Genomic DNA, 24,414 nt, shown 5'->3' with positions numbered 1-24,414 from the left:
CACAAGCTGGCAGAGGGGAGATTCAGACTGGACACCAGGAGGCGCGACTTCACGGTCAGGGTGGCTAGGGTCTGGAACCAGCTTCCAAGAGAGGTGGTGCAGGCTCCTACCCTGGGGGTTTTTAAGAGGAGGCTGGATGAACATCTTGCTGGGGTCATTTGACCCCAGTATTATTTCCTGCCATGGCAGGGGGTCGGACTAGATGATCTGCTCAGGTCCCTTCCGACCCTAGAAACTATGAAACTATGACACTACCACCATAAAGATAACAGAGTGGAGGTTTTTTCCACTCAGTGGTTCATATCTGTGTTTTCTCTTTGCAGTGACTATGATCATTTTCACCACCCGGTCTATGGAAGCTGCTACACTTTTAACAAAGACGGAACAAATCCCTTTTGGAAAGCAACAAAACCTGGCGTTGCCTACGGTATGTTGTCTGGTGAAGGTGCAGGGAGGAAAGACCAAGCAAAGATCACTCCACAGAAAAGGGATTGCACATCCTTTTTGGCACGGACTCTAGCAAAGGTTGCACCAAGCTGTGATCTGAGAGCACAACCTGCGTAACTTCTCTAGCTATATTGGGAGTACGGGAGATTATGTTAATTCCCAGCCTCGGTGTAAGGAGTTGTGATTGAAAGTTAAGGTTTAATGAAGGCTTTCCTTTCCTTTTGTTTCTAGGACTTTCTCTAATCCTAAAAGCAGAGCAGAAGGATCACATAGCACTGCTGTCAACAGTGGCTGGCGTGAAAGTGATGATCCACAACTACAATCAGACGCCGTTCCTCGAGCATGAAGGGTTTGACATTAGACCAGGGATCGCGACTACCATAGGGATCCAACAGGTGTGCTGACCTTGCTCATCAGCATCCGTTCAGTTCCTTTTTCAGGTGATAATGGCAGGTTATGAGCAAAGGGATGGCCTCACTCTGGCCCAACTCTTCCCTGTTTGCCATAATCCATTGCGTCCCTACCCGTTAGCTAGCTTTTGCCCATGTCACAATGTTTGTACTAATCCCCCCCTTCTCCAGGTTAATAATTTCCCACATGGCACTATATCAAATGTTTAATGGAGTTCAACTAGATTAGATCTTGTTTTTCTTCTTATCTTAAACATCAGATAGCTTATTAAAGGAAAGATATGAGTTTAGTGTGGTTTAGTCCACTTTGGGATAAAGCAAGACTGTGTTTACCATTTCCCTCTAGGTCTTTCAAAATTTCTTTTAAAGACTTGCTCCCTACTGAAGTCAAACAAGACTTGTAGTTGCCCAAACGGTGTGAATTCAGCTTCTTAAATACAAGTACCAAATTTGCTGTTCTCCAATAATATAGTATTACCCATGATTTTGTAGATTAATTAAAAATCCTTGCTACTGTACCTAGAATTTCATGTGCTAGCTCTTCCAAAGTTCTGGGATGGAAATGATCTTTCTCCTGTTTCTCCCCAAACACAAGTACATTCAACTCCTCGACACTTGCTTCTATTTTAGTAGCCTCGTGGAATTAACCATCCTGCCTTTTTACTCCCATGTCCAATTCCCTTTGGTAGACACAGGAGCAAGTTATTCATTTAGGTTTTGGACTACCCCCTGATGGTCTCTAATCTCTTCCCCATCATCTCTACATACCAGCCCCACTCCACCTCTTGTTTTCTATATATTTGTTTGGCCAAAATGGCTTTGCTGTTTGTTTTAATTTCCTTCGCAGGGTTTAATTCAGCCTGATTTTAGCCTGACCTCTAAATATAGCTTCTGGTCCGTCTCTTTTTTTTAATTTTTATTTCTTTTTGCTCCCCAGTCTTTGTGGTCTATTTGTTTAGTCCTAACATGTCTTTTGAAATGTTTACACATCTGATTGATGCTTCCCAATCATATAAGGCTCTTTTTCTGTGTGTCCACAGGATGAGGTACATCGCTTGGGTGGGAATTATGGGAAATGCACCGTTAATGGAGATGATGTGAATGTCAAGCTCCTGTACAAAAGTTCCTACACGCTGCAGGTAATTTCAAAGCAGAGGGTTTGATTTCCTCGTAGCATCATTCATGCTCAGATAATCTCTTGCATGCTTTCCAAAGCAAGGAGTTAGATGCTAGCAGCACAGCGACTAATACGTTGGTTATGACCCTTTTGAAGATGCTTATACACCCGTGCAGTATTGACATTACAATTTAATGCGTTGGCCAGGGGACATTGAGTTCAGGAGACTGGAGTTCTCTGTTGCTTGTCGGACTAGACTGAATTGGAGACGAGCGGATGCCGAAATAGGTGGACAGTGGGTCTCTTCCACTTCCAGAACTGGCGTTCCTGTGCCCTCAGAAGTTTGTTTTCTTCTGGTTTTGACACTTATCCAGCCTTTGAATATTTGAGACATTAACTTGAGAGCTTGTGAAAACCCTTTGCCCCAGGTTGCAACCACTGCATTCTGGCAAGGAAGAAGTCTTCTCATGTGTTACCGGGCAAAGAGTAGGACACCAGGTCTCTCACTTGTCTTTCTGCTTTTTTTCAGGCGTGTGTGCATTCCTGCTTCCAGAACATCATGATTCAACATTGTGGCTGTGGATACTATTACTACCCACTGCCTCCTGATGCTGAATATTGTAACTACAACAAGCATCCTGCATGGGGTAAGGGCACCAGAAATGCCATCCCAGACATGGCTTGCAAGAACAGGTTATTAATGGACTTCTGAACTGATGCCTCTTCTACCATATATTCGGAGGATGCCTGGAGAACATTGGTTAGAAGTAGGCCAGTGAAATAATTCACTAGCGTGTCACCATAACTATTGATGCCGTTTACCTCAGGAGGAGAAAAGAAGAGTTTAGTCTAATAAACATTTTTCTACATTGCAAAAGCCTTTTGGTGGGCAGCCCCATTTCCAAAGAGACTGGTATCATTTATTCTTGTGCCCAAACCTTATTAGACTGCAACGACACATATAAAAGCATGGAAAATTTGGGCTGGAAGGGACTTGAGGAAGTCACCTAGTCCAACCCTTTGCTCAAAGCAGGGCTATCCCCAACTAGATCATCCCAGCCAAGGCTTTGGCTACCAGGATCTTAACAGCCTCTAAGCACGGAGACTCTACAACCTGTCTGGGTAGCCTGTACCAGGGCTTTACTACTCTCCTATCCATACACACGATGATGGTAGGGGAGTGTCTCAATGCCATTAAGCACCACTTCCTGCAGAGATTAAGAGTTTAAAAAGAAAGTGGGGCATGCCAGAGCCCAACCTGCTCCTTTGCAATTTTACATTGCCACTCCAAGTAGCAACTGCCTTATACAAGTGTTATTATCTGTAGGAGGACACTCTCCTTTTCTGATTGATGCCTTTCCAAGTGACTCTTGCTGAAGTTTCTTGAATGAAATCCTGAGCCATCTGCACCCGTTCCACAGTGGGAGGCAGAGAGCAGAACACTCTCTCCCGCTTTGAGCGAGAACGTGGTGTGCCTAGGAGGGCGAAGCGATGGGGTTTGGGGAGTGCATTTCCAGGGGAGCCACCTGTCTGAGCATGCCCCTTTCCATTTCCTCCTCCAGGTCACTGCTTCTACCAGCTGTACAACCGGCTTGCAGATCACCACCTCAGCTGTTTCAACAAGTGCCCCAAACCATGCAGGTCAGTCACTAGCGCAGAGGACACATATTGCTAAGCCCATAGAAGAGGAAGGGCTCCAACAGGGGTGTGGCTAGCTCAGCTTTGAGACTCCCATGTGCATGTCCAGTCCATCATACTCTAGGCAGGCATCCAATCCCTTGCGATCGGAAGGCTCACCTTCTCCTTTGCTTGGATATCTATCTACCTCTTGCTGGCTTCATTTAGAGTGGCTAGCAGGTAACAACATGTAGGGTCAGTCCATAATATTGGGATAGAAACCGCAAAATTAGCTTGATGAAGGTCCGTATCAAGACCCATTTAAGCCTGCTGTGAAAATGCTGCTGCTTCAGGGCTACCATGTTTCATGTTCTCTGGTGTACATAGGAAACACACTCATGCATGCACACTCAGAGCCAAGCAAGTCATGGGATTTTCATTTTGGTAGCAAAAAAAGAGAGAAATAGGGAAAAAAAAAAAAAAAGTTGCTTTGGATGACAAACCAATTTGTTTCACTGGGGGGGAAAAAAAATTTAATTGAGAGGTGGTTTGCTTTGGGTGAGCCAGAAACACTTTGTTCTACCTGAACCAAAATGCTATTTGTAATTTTGGGATTATTTGACCTGTTTTTAACCTTTATTTTCTTTGAATATAGACCGGATTTTAAAAGGTAAAATGCCTTTTTGAATTGAAAAGTTTAAAAGAACTGTTTGGGGGAATTCTTAAAAATTTGCCCCCTATTTTTTTCAGCCCGAGTCATTCACCAAATTTACAAATGGTTATTTCTGGTCCCTCCCAGAACGCCATTTTTCAGCAAATTTAGCATTTGTCAAAATTAAGTTGTCCTGTTCTCATGCTTGCATCCAAAGTGTCTCAAGAACTTCTGTTGGTAGAGATGAGGGTGTTAACTGTTTTTTTATTCATTCATTTTTAAATCCTGGAACCATCATGACCATCATTTTTTGTTTCACCTTAACAGTGAATCATGGTACAAGATATCTGCAGGGAGTGCTAAATGGCCGTCACCAAACTCAGAGGTAATGTCTGCATCAATACAGTGTTGTTTGGAGGGGAAGCCGTCTCTACTGTGGTTACGTACGTTACTGGCCCACGAGGCCGGTTTCAAGGGATGGGAGGCTGAATGGTCTAGTACAAAACTAAGATGGAAAAATTGGATTGAAGTAAGCCATCCTGGCTAGGATGCTGGATACTCAAGAACAGCCTTGTAGGTGAGGCATTAATAGACAGAGACTTGGGAGATTTGGGCTAAGTTTTAGTTCTGTTACAAGTCTTGAGCAAGTCACTTCAACTCTGTACCTCAGTTCCCCGTGTGTAAAATGGAGTTGTCCATAACCTCCTATCCCATAATTGTTCATGAGGGGCTGAGAAACTGTCATGGGAGCCTCAGGACTTTCTGGATGATGGTCTCCTGTTTCTCTTATTTTAATGTCACCTGGGTATTAAAATGCATACCCTAGGGACTGCCATATGGAATACCGAGCTGCATAGGGGTACAAATATGACAGACAATGGTTGATCATCAATGGTGCACTGGTTTTAAAGACTGAGTTACCTTCATAGTAGCCATTCAGAAGTCACCATTTACACACATCTGGCTGTTTCTTGGTCTTCAGAGGAAGAACCCATTTGAGATCCTGCTGTGCTGGTCTTCAAAATTTAGCAGTGGTCATTTTTCCATGCGTGACATTTCACCCGACAGAATATTAAGCATACCTAATGAAAGCAGTATTACTGTACCTCCTCTACAGGTTCGAGAGAATATGGATAATTATAGAACTTGAGGCATAATGAACTGCATAATTATAGAACTTGAGGCATAATGAACTGCAATAATCTGGTGCCAGTTCCAAGAGAGGGAATGACCATTAATATAGAAATATTGTGTTTCAGGACTGGATCCGCCGGGCTCTGAGCCAGCAGAAAGGATACAACTCTACTAGCAACAGGTTAGTAACTAACAGAGGATGGGGTGTGATGTTCATCCAAGGATAGCTGAATGATTGACAGCCCCCAAACTAGTTTTTCATGGAGTGATACTCATTCCATCCTACAGTGACTGACGAGTATTAAAAACAGCCCAAGCTAAATGTTTCCCTGTCACTGGAAATATTAACTACACTGGCACATGTAGAGTATGCCTATGTGCACACCAACAGAGATGCTCATTCTGACATCCTAGTTGTCCAGATAAGTGATCTAGCTGCAAAACATGGCATTGAGAGGCACTGGGGACCTGACTGAGAGCCCACCGATGTCCATTGGAAAGATTCTTGCCAACTTCAAGGACTGGATCAGGCCTCATGTCTTCCTTCAGTATAACAGTTCACTAGGCCATGCTTTTAGTCTAGCGTAAAGACCTATTTGCAAGTATAGCAAGGCGGGCATCCCCGATAGCTGCAGCTAGCTCCCCACCTGCCTCTGGGCATGCTGCCCTCCTGTCTTGCCTGCCATGCCTTGTTGGCAATTATTAAGTTGTTAAATAAGGCAGGAGGCTGCCCATTATTGCAGCCCAATATTTGGGGGTGTCCACAGCTCTGTACCTCCCCTACACCACAGCCCAAGCCTTGCAGATGGCATCCAGATGTTACAGTGCTCCCAGGCTACAGTCAGAGCAAGCTTAGGCCATGCCGTCAGGCCTCAGTCACACACATACATCCATACTGCCCACCTTTCACTCAGGCCTCACACACTCCACCCTCTCTCACAAGGTCTCTTTCACACATCAAGAACTTATGCCACCTTGCTCCTCCTTGGAACAGGCCCTCTTTGGCCATAGGCTTAGCTAGTCCATTTCTTGTGGGGCAGATGTACCATCTGTTGGGTCTCTCCTGCAACCCTCACCAGGGTAGTGGCCACCCAATTACCCAACCGGGTCTAAGCATACTCTGGCTGTGTGTACATATGTACATACACTGGGCCCTCAGCCCTCTAGTTATTCTCCCCCTTACCAGGGCTCCCCACCACCCCCTCCACTCAGGGCCACAGGGCTTTCCTCCCCAATGGGCTCAGGTGGCCATAGCTATGCCTAGCCCCCCTTACCTCCAGTATCACCCAACCCACCCAAAGGCAGGAGCTGGGGTTAAAGCACCCCAACCCACCTTTCACCTGGGTGATAACTGGCCTGTCATTTCCTGGTGGCTCCCACACCACTGAGAGCCCCACCAGGCCACCCACTCCTGGCAGGGTGCAGTTTTAGGTCAGGACCAGGACCAGGACCAGGACCAGGACCAGGACCAGGACCAGGACCAGGACCAGGACCAGGACCATCCTAGCCACCCCCTGCAGCTCCTGCTCTTACCTCCTGTTGCTCCATGCAGCCTCACAGCCAAGCAATGTTGTTACCTACTCTGCCAGCACCAAAATGCCCTGCTTATATAGGCAGCCCTGAATCTAAAATGGCTGCCCTAATCAGGCACCTGCTGGCGCTAGGCTCAGGCCCTTAAAGTGGCAGGCACAAACAGTGCCCTGCCACAGCAAGGTTTCTCTATTAAAAGAAAATTAAATGCCAATGCTAAATGGTTTCATAGAATCCCTTGCTTTCATAGAGTTTAAGCTTAGAAGGCAATGTTAGATCATCTAGCCTAATCTGCTATATGTAGTAAGGTTTGTGTGTTTATATTGAGCCCCAAAACTAGTTAGGCTACATTTCAGCCCCCAGAAATCTAGACCCTGGGCCATAGGCAGAGAAGAGGAGAGATCCACATACCATCAGCACCTGAAGCTCCTGCTATGGGTAGACTGCTGTGTAGGGATCGCACTTTGCTAATTGCCTCCACTCTCCTCCGCAGGAAAGATATTGCCAAGGTGACTATCTTCTACCATCAACTGAACTATCAGTCCGTGAATGAATCTCCATTACTCACAGTAAGTTGCACTGGATCAGCTCATGGCTTTAATCACCATCCCTGCTCCTGGCAATGGCCAAGATCAGAACTTAGTAAGGAAATGCAGCTAACACCCTGGGAAAGTCTAGCCAATTATGCAGGGCTGCATTGGGGCATAGAGAGGACTGCTTCCTATTCCTAACATGATTCCATGGGATCAGATCGGCTCTGAAGCATGAGATTTGATAACATTTAGTGCCTGACATGCAGAGAGGATTTTGAACTTGTTCATGCTACAGGCTAATGTCTTTTCAGACATGCCCATTCTCCATCCACACCCCAGGGAAGGAGGTAGGACTGCAAAGGCCTTATTCACTGCCACTGTGTACAGCTGATACTTAATATTAACACCTTGTTTCTGTGCGCGTATGTAGTGTGGTGTGGTAACTGGGCATGTCCTGCTATTCATTGCCCATGGGTCTGCAGAATCCAACCTAGAGCATTTACACTGGGTGTAGGCATGGGTGTTGCAATAGGTTGAATTACAAGGGTGAAAGGACCTTGCAGACTGAGCATCACATCACTTCTGGGGCTTTGGACATAGCTATGGGAACATACGGGGATTTAAAACCAAGCGTTGCAGTGGGCAGAAATCAGCTGTGAATATTCAAATTGTAATTGTAATCATTTCTGCTTGTCCTGTTCACAGTTGAATCTACTCTTGTCCAGCATGGGAAGCCAGTGGAGCCTATGGTTTGGGTCTTCTGTATTGTCTGTGGTTGAAATGCTTGAGTTTCTCTTGGATACAATAGTTTTCTCTCTCATCTTTGGCTACAAATGGTCCAGGTCAAAGAAGACGTTGAAGATGGCCCAAAGCCCAGTCATCTCCAGTGTGAGTTTGACACTAGAAAACTACAGAACTGTGCCTGAGGGCCCTGGTACTGAAAGCAGCTCAGCTCAGACTTTTCCCAATGCTGGGACCATTGTGGCAAGCAAGAATAATGACCTACCTTTACACTCAGTTTCTAACAAGATCCACACACCAGAACTGTACCCAGAAGTTGTGCTGAATGGATTTAGATACATCAAAGACCACTGTGTAGATGTAGACCCCTAAAGCTAATGCTGCATGCGCAGAGCAGAAAATATATATGTATTATTCAGGGTACATATTCAATAGGCCTGGCTTTGAGGGCCCATGGGAATTGCAGAGGCAGGCAGCATTGCTGTTTGCTGCTTCTCTAGTGGCACAGAGCTTAGCCTCTAAATGCTACACATCGTCCTACAGCTAGGTTGGTGCCATGCTTAGATCTACTTGATCTGTGACCTTGTCTTAGGAATCATTCAAGGTCCTCCTGTCATTTTAGAAGCATTTTTCTTGGGACTTATACTGTGTCTCTGGCAGTTTCAAAGCTTCTGGCTTACGCTGTTTTGAGGAAACCAGCTCCGACTGGACACCTTCTGACTTCAGACAGGCCCATCAGCACCTCATAAATATTCTTGAGTTAAATGTTTACCTACCCATACATAAAATGACTCCAGTAGACATTAACAAGCATGAGCTCTTTCCATTAATAACACCTTTGGGATGGCAACGCATGTGATAACATGAGGCTGCAGTCACTCTAGCCTGGCTTTCAGCCCTCATCTCCTTAATACATTGCTTTTTTTCATTTTGAGACTGATACAGAAGAACCCATTGCAGAGACATCATTAAGCCGACCCTAAATTCTTTGCAGCGGCATTCAGTTTCAGAGAAGGGAGAAGGAACAACTCTTTTTTTTTCTTCTCATAAGTGTGGCCTGAATTGCTTAAAAGTTGAACGTAGTGCTGCATTTTTGCTGCAATAGGTTTGTAATATACAGAAATATTTATACAGTGTAATATTAATACATGGTGGTAAATTATGTATGCATAAAATACAGATATTTATATTTGATGCTGATGTTCAGGATGAAAAAAATACCTCCTGCAGTCGCAGTCCAGTTAATCCTGAGCTCCGCGAGAACGAGTCTGCACTGATTTTGGTTTTGTAACTTTTTAAGTAATAAAATGCTCTGGAAACAGTGTGACCCTGTTGCATCTTCATTTAATATTTGATCTTCACCTGTCTCTTAAGGGAGACTGAAAAGGCAATGTACAGTTGTTACATTTTCACTGAAATGTCTGTAAATGTCTCTCTATCCTGAAATACTGGGCGACTGGTCTAATAGCATTTGTTCACACCAGCCAAATCTTTAAAGGAATTCAAGCCCTGCAAATGGAAATACTTGCCTAGCTAAATATTCAAGTGACAAAGTTCCATTAAAAGCAATAGGCATTAGGCACCTAGATAGAAACTTTTGAAAATCACCTTTCTATGCATGTAAGTCCTTAAATGCCATAAAAATCAGGCTCTTACTCCCCATGATCCTTGTGTCTACATCAACCTAAAAGACAGAATATTATTTTAATACTGATAAGAAGTATTCCCAGCAAGATCACACTCCAAGTACCTCCTCCATAGGAAGTAGCATGGGAGGCCCAAGTGGTAACCGCTCTGAGCAAAGAAGAAAAGCATCTGTTTGGAGGCATAGTAATAATAGGTCTTGTATCACCTGCAGGCCCTTTGCACAATACACAAGTCTAATGAACCAAAGGGAAAATCCATTACAGCCATATTATTGCCCTGTGACATGTGGACCTCTCTAATCCTCAGCTGATATGGGCTGGTTTCTTTGTTAGGACTCCAATATACACAAGACAGGTTTTGAAGAGCAGTGATAACACCATGAAAACATCTAAGTAATCCTACCCAACACCCAGGATGAGGTAGGGCAGTGTCACTACACCTGTTTGACAAGTGAGGAGAGAGGCAGGGAGTTTAAGTGCATTTCCCAAGGGCAGCCAGCGAGGAGCGGAAGAGCTGGAACGAAGATCGTGGGAGCAATTTCTCCCCAGCCCCTCTTGGTACCAGGAGGGCATGTACAGTGAGAAAGGCATTGCTGCAGGAATGCAGAGTTGCCCAGTACCAATGCCTTGCACTTTTAGGTTGGGCCAGAGCAGCAAGGTCTGGCAGAGGAGGCAGGGTGCCAAGCTGCCCACACAGGACCGAGATGTCCTTGGGCAAGTGCCTGGGCTTCTGACCCAGGGCAAAGGGTCCGCGGGAAAGAGAGCCCTGAGGACATGGGATAAGAGGGAGAAGGGAGAAACTGGGCCCTAAGCAGAGCTGCTGGATATGCTAAGAGGGTAGGAAACTCCAGAAGATATAGGAATGCTTGGAAGTGTCGGTATGCATTGCTGTCATTGCTGGAGCATTACAAAGCCCGTGTGTGTGGGTGTGTGTGTGGGGGGTGTGTGTGTGTGTGTGTATATATGTGTGTATGTGTGTATATATGTATGTGTGTATGTATATGTGTATATATATATATATATAAAAATATGCACCAAACATATGTATATGTGTATATATATTTATAAAAATACACACACACACCCCCCTATACCAAACTCTCAGGAAAAAGCCCACCCCCAGTCCATTCATACCTACTGCCACTGGCGCTTGCTGAATGGGGCTCCAATGGCAAGGTAAAAAAAGCTTGGCTAAAAAGATTAATCTTGCCCCACGCCCTGTAGGCTGCGACTGTGAGGTAGATGTAAAGGCAGAGTGAGACTTGGAGGCTTTGCTAGGACACCCATCCACCAGTCGCCGTGATAGCAGGAACATTTTGCCGATCCCGCTGGCTGGGATGGGATCTTGCAGCTGCACAGTAACCAAAGGTGGCCCAGACCCACATGGTTCAGACGAAGGTTCAAGCTCGTCTCCAAGTTCAGGGCTGTTCAGTTGAGTCTGGGCCCACTGACTCAGTGGTTGGCCTTGGGCAAGTGCCTTCAGTATCTCCATTCCCTTAGTCTGTATGAGCTGGAATCATTATCCTTAGTTATCTCGACATTATGTTGGCCAATTCATCCTTTGCAGTGCTTTGAAATACCATGCACTGTGTTTGCTAAGTAGTCTTATCTTGTGCAACATTAGCAAAAGGTGTGTTGAAATCTAAACTCCTTAGGTGCTCTGCTCTTTTTCTCTCTGCAAAATCCTAACCGTGGGACTAGTGCAGCAGTCCTGGTAATGCTGCTCAGACTTTTTACTCCCAGAGCTTCAAATACTAGACTAGATAAGAAGGGAAAGGCAGTTGACTGGTCTGGTTTCATCTCCATGGGTCCAAAATGACCGCAGAGCTCAGTAGCTCATCTACAATGGGTGAACAAGCCACATCAAGAATGAGTAAACCCTGAAGCAGGTAATCCTTGCAGGGCACTGGCAGTGTTGTGTTCTGGCAAAACCCTTGAAGCGATAAGGATGTTGCAAACCAAGACAGAAATAACACTGGCAGAACTGTGTGGGTGTGTGCATGGAATACTACAGGGTGCTGCACGTCACAGCGATGGGGCAGTTTGGGGAGACTTTCTTTTGCCACCCGCTCTAGCATTCCCGTGAGGATTTTGTGACCTCCTGACATAAGCACCAGACCATGCTACAAACTTGAACAGAATAAGCACAAATCCAGATATAGGGCCAAGTGCAAAGGACAGCGGGGGTGAAAGGGGACACATTTGCACAAGCTAGTTTCCATCTGAGGACGGCCCAGAGCAGCCAACTCCGAAGGTGTGGCCGATTGCATGGGTTTTTCTCTGCCTGCTTGTGACAGACTGTTCTCTTAATCTGCAGCACCTTAGAAATACGTCATGCAAATGCCGTGCTAGTGTTTATACCACACTGCCCTGACCTCCTCGTCAGACCGTACATCCCATGCTGCGTTCCCCTGTCCGTTCCATGTGAGCTGGAAACAAGGCGTGTAACGAGGTGAGTGAGTTTCTGGTGAGGAAGTGAAAAAAAAGGGTGAGATGTTTTTTATAGCATTTCATCCACAGACACCCCAAACTAATCATCATCTTGAAACCTCCTTCCTCTGTATCGTACCTCACAGATCACAGTCCTAAAAGACACCTTCAAGAGCTGTCTTGCATTGGCCATTGGCCTTTCTTGGAGACCCAATATTCAATGATACAGACCCAGATTTACTCTGAACTCTTGGGTATCATAAAAAAAGATGAGGGTCCCCTGGATCTGGGTTTTGAGGCAAAATAGCGTTTCTCATATCCTCTAGTATAGTAATCCCCTGCCTTTTTCGGGGGCTTGCTTTATCCTTTATTTATAACTTTCTGGGGTATTGCCCTGTGTTTTTTGTGCTGCCCTTCTGCCACATCCTGCCCTGATGGATGGGTTTCCCATCTGAAGCTAAGAGCAGTTACTCATAGCAGGTCAGGGCCTTTTTGGTGAAATGGTTTCATGTTAAAGAACATTCCCTATGTATCAAAACCCCACCTGCGACTCCCTACATTATCCCATGGTCCCGTCTGAAGGGATTTACCTTTATGAAAAAACGTTGAAAAATGTTTAGACATTGTCAGATGGGACTTCTGACATGAGTTGTGTGGGAAGTTCCCTTTTTCTGGATGAAGCCATTTACTGTTTTGCAATTTAAGTTGACATATACTTGAAAAATCATTTTTAAAGAGTGGAATGGAAGCAAAATGGTTCGGCTGCAACTTTTTTTCTCTTTGTCTTTCAGGTGTTTGGTTGCGGGGAAAGTTTCACATTCTTGAAAAAACTCTTCTTGGGCCCAACTGAGAAAAAAGGTCCAAAAATTATGCAGAATGGGACATCTGTTTGTTCTCCAACTCTCGCTAGCAGGGTTCTCAGTGGGTTGCTCCACCTTATGCTTTCACTGGGGCTGCAGTGACTGCCAGTGAGAAGCACCCAGCCGGTTAATCAATCATTCATTACACCTATGTCCTGTCACTCTCTGTTCAACCTGGCCCCTATTCTTTCTTTCCCCGCTCAGCTCCTGTTAAACCTGTATTTGCTGCTTTTAAAGGTTTTGCAGCTCATGACTGCTGCTTGTGGACAAAGCCATTGAACTCAAAGCTGCATTGATTGCATTAAATTGTCATTAATGCAACACCCCATTGGTCTGGAATCCAGAGCATTCACCGAAACCTCTAGGAGTTTCCCATCAGGCCTCTCATTTTATAGAAATGATTAGCAGTAGGTAACTGTGGATCCTTTTGGATGATGGTGTATGCGTGAGAGATCATCAGATCTTTTGACGTATACAGCCAGGCAGGAGTATGGAGTGGAGGAGTATGGAGACCCCGCTTTAGACCACTGAGACAGACTAGAGTCCAGATGTTCGATGTCTCGATATAATTAATGGGCATGACCAAGGGATTGCTTTGTGGTGGGAGCTGGGAACTTCAATTGTAGTAGCTGGGCAGAAGCCGGAAAGAGGCAACGGCCCACTGCGCGGCCTGCATTAAGGATGTACATGCATACGCTCCTGAACCACAAAGAGGGACGATGGCTGCTGGGGAGAGCTGGGCTGAAATTCTCTGATCCGTCAGAAAATGCCAGTTCACAGAAAGCAAGATGTTTTGTGGAAATGCACGATCAAAATACAGTTTGGGGGAAAACACAGAATGATGCACCCTGAGGAGTTTGGAAAGGGACAGAGAGTTTTCCTTTTCCAATCTCAAACAGCTTTACATTTTTCTTTCTTTTTATTGTTTTTTACTCTCTTGGTTTGATTCCGTTTTTTAAATGGAAACATTTCAGAATGATAAAATTTCTTTAAAAAACAGAAAACCTGGCACCTGCCCCAGTATGTTAAGATAACATTATATTAGCTTTAACTCCCAGGCCTCAAACACTAGATCCTGGATAATAAGTGCTTGTTCACGTGTCCTAATTATGCTGGATCTCTGTTGAAATTCTCTATAATAGCATTCTCCGTATAGTGGTAACAGCAATAGGAGTCAAGTATTATAGAAGCCATTGCACTGTCAAAGCATTCTTAAAAACAGCCTTAAAAGTTAGGCTAGTAAAAACTGGAGTTCCTTGAGAACCAAATTTTGATTCTTCAGGAAGTTGAAACATTTCCAATTTAGTTTCCATGCTGTATCACACAAAGGCCAACATGTCTCCTGAAATAAAAATTCCCCAACAAAAATTGGGACATCTGGAACTTCCAAAATCTGACTGTTTGGTGATGTTATAATATCCTACAGAATATTACATATATCATATAATGCTGTATGATAAAAGCCAAGACAAAATTAAACAAAATAAGAACATGATAACCAATTGTATTAATTTCCCTCCCCTAAAATTTCATTGAAACCATGTTACTGTGAAGTATCCATGAAGAATTTGTCAACTACCATGACAAGGGGTTTCACAAAAATGGACAGCGCGATGCAAAGAGATCTGAGTGATTCGATCCAAAACCCCATAGACAAAGCAACTCAGCAGATGGGACTGGGACTGGGCAGACTGCCTCAATCACTATTCTCAACATTTTATTGGTAATCTCACACTGTAAACCATCATGCAATGACCACATAACCTGCACACATGTTTTGGAGTCAAAAATAGCCTTATTTCCTGTTTAGTAGCAACAGTGCTCTTTATTTCTGCAATAGCTTCAACTTGACAATCTTAAAGCATTGTACAAAACCCGAGGAATGAAGCCTCACCCCATCCTTGTATTGCAGATGCTACTGTCACTGTGTTTACTGTTGAGGAAAGAGAGGTCAAATGGTTTGCAAGGCACTGCAAGAAACAGGGAACTTGAGTGCATGAACAGGATAGCGAGTATCAAGGCATGAGCTGCTGAAAATTTAACGTAGCTGTTTGGAGCTAGTGCTGCTCAAGCTGGACTTATCCCATTTAGGGAGGCAGTAGCCCATGAAGCCTTACTGTAGCACCATCTGGCACAATCTGAAGGCAGTGTAGACATACCCCGAGCTAACCAGGAGATGAACACCACGGACCTGACTGATAAAACCAAAGAAAGAAATCATTGCAGGATGCATCCGCAGCACTCAGCCTGAGCCAGGCTAAATCTGAGATCCAAACACCCCTAATGTCTCCCAAACCTCAGGTATAATTGCTCATTGTAATAGCAAGGGAGGGATGTGCCCCTGTGCTCCACAGTGTTTAATTATCTAACTTCGCCCTCCAGCCAGGCTTTGGAAGCCATGTGTTTGTTCTGTCCATCTCCAGCCCACAAGGGCTAATGATCTCATCTGATAAATACACAGCAAGCCTCTCATTTTCCACCGTCATCTATTTACTTTCCGGCCTCAGTGGTCACCAGGCGGGCAAAACGCACTTGGAGGCAGCCCTATCATCATACTGCATTTAACTGCTGCCCTACTATCTACCCTCACATTCATGGATAACTCAAAATGACAAAGGGGACATCTGTGGTGTGCAGTGATGGAGAGTGAACCGTGGCCTTTCTGCTAGAAAGGATCCATGTCTGGTCGCCAGGCTGTTAAAGCACATATAGGAATGTAGGAAATACCCCTGAGAAATGGTCCTGGAGGAGTGAGACCAGTACTTTGACACTCAAACCCAGAAGCAGCTCCTCTTCACTAAATCCAGCGCACGCTACCCTTCATATCAGCTGCTTCTTACCTTGGGGTCATGATCCCAAATGGGTCACCCCCAATATGACTGGGTTTGAGAGCCCCGGGGAAGTTCAGTTCCTTCAGAAAAGGTCAAGACAAAAGTTAGGGTCTCATGCAGCGGACCTGAAGTTGGGTCACGAGAATCAGAGGGAGGTCATGGCACAAAACCCTTGGGAACTGCTGCTGTATGTTAGTCTCCGTCTGTCCTGGCCTTTGCACGAACAGTGGAGGTAAGCCTGAGCTATGAGATGTGGGGTGTCTCAGTCCCAATTACTGAAGATCTTTTTTTTATGAAAACCAAGGGTCACTGAGATTTAGATCTGGATCTGAAATGTCCCAAAGATCCAGAAAGTCAATGCAGGCTTTGCTCCATGTCTGTCTCTCTCCAATATTCAATACACTCCTCTCATTTTTCCATATGTAGAAATGAAGGCAGCTGAGATTCAGCTTGGGAAGATCTCAGGGGCTTTCCAGGAGTGTTTATTTGCCTTCCCTTTCCATGGTTATGCAAGTGCCTTATAACACTAAGTTGAGACATCCAGAATCTGAAAAATGCATTAAGATTATCACTGCCTTGCAAAAAGAAAGCCAAAACCTGTGCTCCACCCATCAGAAAACCAGGATTTAATGAGCTGAATATGAGCTGGGCACCAAGCTCGGTCTTAGGTTCGTGCTTAGTTGTCTTTCTCCTGGGAGGGAATCCCAGCGGTGCCAACCTGCCACTGGGAAAGCCCAATTCATAACCCACACAAGTCTCACCTAGACAGCATGTGCCTGGAGCGTGATTATTTATTACACGTATTGCCAACCTTCCCAAAGAGGCTCAGGGCAACAACAAAAAAAGGCAAAATGCCGTATGAAAATAGAATTAAATACAAAAATAAGCGAATAGATTGAAACAAACTCCCCTTCCCTGCAGGCAGGGGTAGCAATGTTAGCAGTCCCTCCTCATCTGGGGACTATTGCAGTCCACGAGGGCTTGAGCAGCCAGCAGAAGGAGCAGTGTCTAGCCCGAAGCCCGAAGACTGGCTGCGCTTTTCCCTTTCCCTGCTCAGGTGGCCACGGATGCTGTAGGAGCAACTTTGTCCCCCTGCGGGAGGCAACTGTCTCAATACCCCAGTTGCTTGGCGGCCAATATACGTCCAGCCAGTCACGCTAAAAACACCAGTGCAGATTCAGACCCACTGTGAGATATCCTAGCCCCATCCGACGGAGGGAGGCGGGGAGGGAAGACAACTAGGAGGTCTGGAGCCACCCAGTCAACAGCAGATCCAGGCATGCAGCTTCGTTTGTAGCTCCTGGCCTCTTCTCCAGGGACAAGACTCCACCGCCATCCCTTTCCTTTGCTCCCCAGGTAGGAAGGCAGCAAGCAGATGGCTCATGGCAAGCATGCCCCAACTGTTCAGAACGGCATTCTTGATGAGACAATGCTGCAATAGGCATGACTCACACATAGGCTTGAACTAGCAAGCTGGTGCCAGTTCCCGTCTCAGAGACACCTACGGAAGCATCAAAAAGTGAAGAAACCGTGGGATTAAATAACTCAGCCTTATGTAAGGTGTCTCTGTTTCTGTTAGGACCTCAGCGCTGTGAACTAACAAAGCCTCCTTATCCGATACCCCAGAGCCCTGGTGGAAGAGGGTCTCGAGATTTACCTTGTGATCCGCACGGTCACCGTCAAATAAAATCTGGCCTTGTTCGCCATGCGCCAGTTTGCCGTATATCTGTCTAACCTATATGTAAAGCTGCCTCGGTATAGATTAAACAGGGAGGTCTCTGCAAAAAACAGTCTGTTGTGGATGATGATCCCACCTGCAGTCAGCCCGCAAACCCCCCGTTGCTGGCACTGCCGCAGAGGAAGGCTGGTCGGGCGACCGAGGCACTTAAGGGGCACTTAGGCAAACTGGTTGTTTCTCTAGCTCTGCCCTAGGCTTGCTGGGTGACCCTGAGCAAGTCGTTTCACCGTTCTGTGCTTTAGTTTCCCCACCTGAGAAATGAGGTTATTCAAGATTCATGCCTATCTCCTTTTGCAAATGGCTTGAGCTCAGGAAAAGGGCTGTTTAAGAGTCAAGTGGGATCTGATCTGTAAAAGGGGGGCAATGACACTTACCCCTCTTACTGGGGCAGTGTGAGGGTAAATTGATTCATGCTTCTGTGACAGCTCCAGTACCGTGATGATGGCAGCTTTAAAAAGCCTGTAAATAGATCTCTCTGAGGCTTCAAACTTGTAAGCAACATTTCTGTGGCTATCATTTTCTTTCATAAAGTGGTGCCAGAAATATTTCTAAATCCTTTCCGTATGGATGAGATGGAAGCATGGGTTTAATATTGCATAATATGCCCTGGATTAGAGGCAATTTTAAGATCCCGTACGTCAAAAACAAGACTATAGACAGTGGGCTGCCATGACCTGGCATAGGTTGTCATAGCTTTATTAAAGTCTATTGGACCGCTTCTCAGCTGTTGCAGACCAGTGTCTCCGGTGATGTTCCTGGAGCTATGCTGAGGCTCTTTCAGAATCATGGTCCATTTATTTTGCCGCTGTTCCACAGTGAGAGTTCAGGTCTAACATCACAGTGTCCCTTTGGGTCTTAAAATCTATGAATCTGCGGTTTATATAGAATCCACCGGGAAAATGGTTTAATTTTTTTAATGCATCACAACTAGTCCTTCAGTCTCCTGGGTGGCTGAATGCAGCTGCATGCTCATTAATGTGCTATAGTTACTGCGCATTAAGTTTAGTACTTGCATTGCTAAGTACTAAATCAGTGCTCCGTAACTGGTGCTACTGCGCAGGAGTACTGATGCACAGCTTTTTAGTGACATTAACTGTGCAGTAGCCTAACACTACTGCACAACAGCATATTAGCATGAGTTTTGCCCAGCACACTACTGTGTTTTTAGGGTACTGCACAGTTAATGTCTTGTGTAGACACATCCTCTTGGAAGTAACTACAGTGCACCACATATAGAAAAAGAAGCACATGAGAAACAGCACAATAGCATTTGTTTTTGAAAGCAAAGTGTTTTCTAAAATTAACATTTCTCTAAAATGTGTGACACAAAACACATGACAGTGCCATGTTCTGGTGAGGTTTGCATTGCACTTGTAGGCAATGAGGTCATCCAGAACTCATTCCAATTAAAGCAGTATATTATACTGCATCATTGCATGCTTTTGTTTCTCTCCTTTCTCTCTGCCCTGCCTATGTAGTATAGCTTGAAGTATATATGTGTGTGTGTTATATATACGTGTGTGTATGTGTACACACATACACACACACATATATGTGTGTGTATATATAATACATATACATTTTATTGAATTTATAAACTAGATGGTGCATAAATAACATGTATATGTAGTGCATGTTATACATGAATATTTATTTACTTATAAAATGCATGTGTACTGTTCATATAAGTTTTATATGCATTATGCAGAAGACATGTGCATATAAAATACAGGATGCCCAAAGTAAAATTGTCAGCTTCTAATAACAGCAAAAACTCCTTTCCATGTACATCCTACATTCACACAATGAAGACAATTATGGGAGCTACATTTTATAGCCATTTAGGTCAAGCCAGGGGCTTCTTTCACAAGGCAGAGATCCCCAACGAAAGCAGTAATATTAATTGAAGACACATAATCACAGTTCCCTGTGCATGTAAACGTAGGAGAACATTTATATGTAATTAATTATATACAAGTTAATGGTAGATGAGCATCCAAAATACCATTAATCCTCTGTGTGTGTGTGTGTGTGTGTGTGTGTGTGTGTGTGAGAGAGAGAGAGAGAGAGAGAGAGAGAGAGAGAGAGAGTATTTGCATACTCAGATCATAGTCTATCATACATAGACCATAGTCTATCATAGTCACAAATATTTTAGACACAGATTGTATGCTTTGTATAGCAAATGCAGTTGTGTTTCAGGAGACACATTTTTTAATTGCAGCCATTAAGTAGAACCCAGTCAGTTGACTTTACAGACATTTCATGTCAATCCCGTACAAATCATGTATCAAAAGTATTAGAGGCCTCGCTAATGGTAAAGATATTGTTCATTCTGGTTTGGAAATCAGCTAACACTTCTGCATATTCTCCTGACTGCTTGTCCCACCAAAACTCCTGAGATTTCCTGTCTCTCTGCTCAGTGACATGGAGGAGAAAAGGGAAAGGACAATGCTGCCTCCTCCTTTCATCCCACCGCTGCACCCCCCCCCCACAGGCCAAACTGGTTGAAAAGCCATCATAAACTTAATCCCAAAACACAAAGGCTTTTTTGGTTTGGGCAGAGAATGGGAGGCTCCAACAAGTCAAGAGGAGCTGAAGTGCATTAGCAGGGCAGCCTACGGAGCGCCCCACTGGAGCAGCCCCAAGCGACACTTCTCAGTGTATGGCTCACTGGTATAGTCCCAACTAATGCTCTGCACGTTTCTACCAGCCTCTCACTTTAAGCAGCACTTCCTGCTGATATAATAGGCCTCCAGGTCTTCAGAAGATGAAGCTCATTTGAGTTTCGGAGGTGGATGGGAGGCAAAATTGGCTTTTTAAAACAATAAACCCCAGTACGTTTTAAAGACCTGGTTGACTGCAGGGAGCTGCCCACATCCCCCGTTGGGCCATATGAAAATAGCCTAGTGTTTCCAGCTCATTTCTTAGGTAATTATGGCCTCTTGGTAAAAAAAAATGTGCAATTATCGTAAAAAAGGGGAAAGTCAGGTCCACGTGAGAGACTGGCCGAAGTTGTATAAAAAGCCACAACGGCCCTCCGAGAGAGTCAGCAGAAACCCAGGTAGGAGACGCTGTGTGTTCAAGGTGTCCCCGAGCTGTTACACACAATGGCAAGGATGGGCCACTGTCTCATCTTCGTGCTGACTTTTGCTTGCGGTAAGTAAGCACTCTAGGGCTGGTGCATGGCTCAGCTGGGGTAGCACTGGGGGTTGAAGCCAAAAGGCCTCTACGGCTAAAATCCTCTCCACTATGTGCCAAATGAGGCAACTGCATGCTTCTCCCATTCATCGCTATTGGCACTATAGAGTCAGTCTCTGGAAGCCCATCACTGCCGCCTTTGAATGATTTACCAGGCTTGATTTATGACACTAAGAGCCTTTAAAGGAGAGAAGCCCCCTTGACTTTGGTGTATGTAATACAGAGGGAAACCCAGGGAGATGGGTCTTTTGGTGATTAGATAATGTTTGCTGCATGGATGTGGTTTTATTATATACTCGGTGGTAACTGGGTTCTCTTTTCTGTGTCCGGTCCATTATTAAACAAGAGCTTGAGAATATATATTTTTAATAGCATTAGCATGAAAACTCAGGTGTACTCAGGAGTATTGGTTGTATTGATTGTACTGGTAGTATTGATTATTACACCTCAGTATAGATAGACTGGGTTGCACAGATAGAAATAGTTACAGGGTTATAAAATGACAGATAAATTCTTTGGGGCACAGAGCATCATATGGATTATACAGCTCTGCACACAGGTAGGACTCTAAACTTATGCAGAGTATGATGTCTGAATGTCACCAAGAATGGACACAAAATAGGTTTACTCTGGAGTAATTTGACTTTGTTCCTGATAAAGTAAAATGGACACATGACACACAGCAATGAGCCAAAGTAAGTCACTCCATTCTGGGCTAGAGCTACTCCTCGGGAAGTAAGGAGTAACTCTACACACCAGGGTAAAATCACACCAGCGTGCCATCCATGTGTGCACTCCTCTCTAGCACAGCACAGCCGTTTTCTCAATGCAAATTTGGTTCAACACTGGAAATGCACCTACTACGGACAACTACCCTGGAAGTGCTGGTGATGTGTGCACTCCTTTACACGCTAGACACACACTTGTATAAAATCTGGGTTAAACACCACAGTAGTAATCACACTGTAGTGTATATCCATGCTCTCCAGTCCTCTCGTTGCCCTTCTCTGTGACTTGCTGTGATGCGGCACTTACCTCTTCTCCCTGCCGGTGTTTTAGGCGTCACACTCGTGAGCAGCACTGCCACCCAGTTTGACGAGCTGATTCGGCTGACCACCTTCACTCACAGTCTGGCCAACTTCAGCAACTACGGATGCCACTGTGGGCCAGGGACACAAGGGGTGCCCGTGGACCCAGTCGACAGGTAAGCTGGGATAAGGAATCTTGTCTGGTGCCTCGTTCCCTCCAAGTCAAGGCTGGGGGTTGGTTTGGTGACTCATGATGGTAAAAGGCCAGAAGGACCCAAGGGTAAATATTGGGGATAGGCTGAAAGGAAGAGATGGGATAGTTTGCTCTGCTTCTCATCAATAAATGACTCCAGCCACAAGTGTGGGAAAGTTGCTCGCAGGCACAGAATAGATTGTGAACGTAAAGGACAACCAGACGTGCGTTGGCATTAGCAAAATTAACAGCAACTAACTTGGAGCCAAGGCTCTCCTCAAGGTGGAACTGGATTCTCAACCCTGACCCTTGTTGGACCCCCCCCGGTTCTTCTACCCCTTTCTTTGCAAAACGTAGGTGCTGCCACAGCCATGACTGCTGCTATAACAAGGCCCAGATGTTTGGCTGCACTCCCGGCACTCACCGCTACAGGTTCTACGCAAATGGGGACAAGATCAAATGTGGTGAGTGAGGCGCGGCCGTCTGGCCCGGGACAGGGCGGAGGTCACAGGGGGCTGATGCGGTGCACGGCGTCGAGGCCTCAGCACAGTGCTTGGAGGTGCAGGCTTGCTACTCCCCAGGCATGTAGCTTGCCCCAGGCTGGTGAGCTGACCATAAGAAGGCACTCAAGCAAAGAGTTGTACTTTAGGGGAGAAGGAGTCTGATCCTACCTGCATCTGAGGTGAGGCCTTATTTGTCTCTGCTCTGCATCGGTGTCCTGAAGCAGGGCAGGGTGGGGAAAGAAGAGGTGTCATGTGAGGCTGGAAGGAGGCAGACCAGGGCATTATGTCCTGGCTGTTCAGCACTTCCCTTGGGGCTGCCATATAGGGTAAAGCAAAGTACCTCCCCTCCCAGGAAACTGGGATTTTATGCATTGAGCCAAAGGTTAGGGCATAAGAGTGTAAGAATTGCCATTTACTGGGTCAGACCCTAGGTCCATCTTGCCCGGTCTCCTATGTCACACGCTGGCAGCGGGTGGATGCTGAAGGGCAGAGTGAACTGCGCGTCACCAGGGCTTTTCCCACTGTTCCTGTCTCACTTGCAGCCTCCACCGCTCCCGGTGCATGTGCAGTTGCCATATTGCTCCCTTGAGAAGGGTAGATAAAGATATGGTCTCCCTGAGCCTCACCGAGCACAGATGGACACCTCTCCCCTAGTCGGGGTTGTGCCACAGCCGTCTCCAGTGTGCTGTGCTCTGCTGCCACCAGCCTCACAGGGCATACAGGTGACACGACAGCTCTGTTGGTCTTGTCCCACAGTGAAATCACGGGACCAGTGCGAGAAGATGGTATGTGAATGTGACCAGAAGACAGCCAGCTGCTTCCGCAAGCATCTCTTCTCCTACAACCCGATGTTTCAGAACCACCCCGCTATGAGGTGCAGGGGACCCCGGCCCTTCTGCTAGGGACATCCCCCCTCCGAATAGCAAAGGGGTGATCAGAAGAGGGGCCTCCTTGTGTATCTCAGTGCTCTGTGTCTCCCTGGTGCTCCTGCAGCTCCTTATAATCCATGAAAACTGTAAGCAGGTGTCTGGTTAGTGAGACACTCATAGGAAACGCAGAGCTTAACCTTTCCATTAGGAGAAACCACATGTCAGGCCTGCCTAATAAACTGCTCTGTTACTAATATTGTTTGGTGGTTGCTTCCTTTCTGCTTAAATGGTGCATTTGTGTTTGGCATTACCCTGACAAGGGAATTGTGCCTACGGCTGCCAGGCTGGGCCCCCCCAGCCCAAGTGTCATTTGCTCTGGGGCAGCTGAGAGCTGCAAACATGCCAAACTAATACCGCTCGCTACAAGGTTTTAAGACTACAAAGCTCACAGCGACATGCAAGAGATACCCCATGAATCCTGCCCCGCAAACAGAACAGCTTCTAGCTAATACGGGATATTCAGTTACCCACCCAAATGGCAGGGGAGGGGACAGCTGTGTGGTGGGGAAAGGGAGCCAAGGGATTGCCAAGAGATGCGGTGGCCCGGTTTGGGGAGTTTCATAGGTCTGTAGCTGTTTGGGGCTGGAAGGGACCTTTCAGATCATCGGGTCCAGCCCTCTCTGCACTTGGGCAGGAAAGACCATTGGGATCAGATGACCCGAGCTGCCCAATTCTTAGACCAGTCCATCCCCCCGTCCAGCAGTATCTCCCATCCAGCTTTGCCCAGGACCACACAGCTCCCTGAAGCACACTCCCCAGTTCCAGTGCTTTGAAGTTTGTCTTTTTTGCTTCCCTTAATAAAGAGTCACAGGGCTTGCCATCTGAATGCCTCTTTATGGTTAGCTGTGTGCACTCCAACCCTCTCAGAGGGTCT

General features: G+C 45.8%; 2 protein-coding genes across 2 annotated transcripts in view; both read left to right on the top strand.

The window, feature by feature from the left end:
* SCNN1D (sodium channel epithelial 1 delta subunit) overlaps positions 1 to 9,497 on the top strand; it is a 21,799-nt gene extending 12,302 nt beyond the window's left edge. Inside the window, exons 4-12 of the mRNA XM_019541586.1 lie at positions 324 to 427; positions 679 to 842; positions 1,898 to 1,996; positions 2,504 to 2,621; positions 3,537 to 3,615; positions 4,571 to 4,628; positions 5,503 to 5,558; positions 7,401 to 7,476; positions 8,146 to 9,497. Coding sequence (XP_019397131.1) covers positions 324 to 427; positions 679 to 842; positions 1,898 to 1,996; positions 2,504 to 2,621; positions 3,537 to 3,615; positions 4,571 to 4,628; positions 5,503 to 5,558; positions 7,401 to 7,476; positions 8,146 to 8,553 — 1,162 coding nt within the window. The 3' untranslated portion in view covers positions 8,554 to 9,497. The remainder of the gene's footprint in view (positions 1 to 323; positions 428 to 678; positions 843 to 1,897; positions 1,997 to 2,503; positions 2,622 to 3,536; positions 3,616 to 4,570; positions 4,629 to 5,502; positions 5,559 to 7,400; positions 7,477 to 8,145) is intronic.
* Positions 9,498 to 20,719: 11,222 nt separating this feature from the next.
* LOC109314419 (phospholipase A2 homolog otoconin-22-like) lies at positions 20,720 to 23,734 on the top strand. The gene is made up of 4 exons (XM_019541585.1): positions 20,720 to 20,845; positions 21,947 to 22,091; positions 22,466 to 22,572; positions 23,368 to 23,734. The coding sequence occupies exons 1-4, from the start codon at positions 20,797 to 20,799 to the stop codon at positions 23,511 to 23,513; spliced, it is 447 nt and encodes a 148-aa protein (XP_019397130.1). The 5' UTR covers positions 20,720 to 20,796; the 3' UTR covers positions 23,514 to 23,734.
* Positions 23,735 to 24,414: the final 680 nt, after the last annotated feature.

This window comes from Crocodylus porosus, unplaced genomic scaffold (assembly GCF_001723895.1).
Source record: "Crocodylus porosus isolate Cpor-Errol unplaced genomic scaffold, CroPor_comp1, whole genome shotgun sequence".
Classification (NCBI taxonomy): domain Eukaryota; kingdom Metazoa; phylum Chordata; order Crocodylia; family Crocodylidae; genus Crocodylus; species Crocodylus porosus.
This window is presented reverse-complemented; position numbering and strand designations above follow the sequence as displayed.

What these genes read in the sequence shown, in the direction of transcription:
- LOC109314419 (XM_019541585.1), top strand. Translation starts at nt 20,797, where the DNA reads ATGGCAAGGATGGGCCACTGTCTCATCTTCGTGCTGACTTTTGCTTGC. An exon ending in CGTGCTGACTTTTGCTTGCG is followed by an intron (nt 20,846 to 21,946) that starts GTAAGTAAGCAC and finishes CCGGTGTTTTAG; the next exon opens with GCGTCACACTCGTGAGCAGC. An exon ending in CCCGTGGACCCAGTCGACAG is followed by an intron (nt 22,092 to 22,465) that starts GTAAGCTGGGAT and finishes TGCAAAACGTAG; the next exon opens with GTGCTGCCACAGCCATGACT.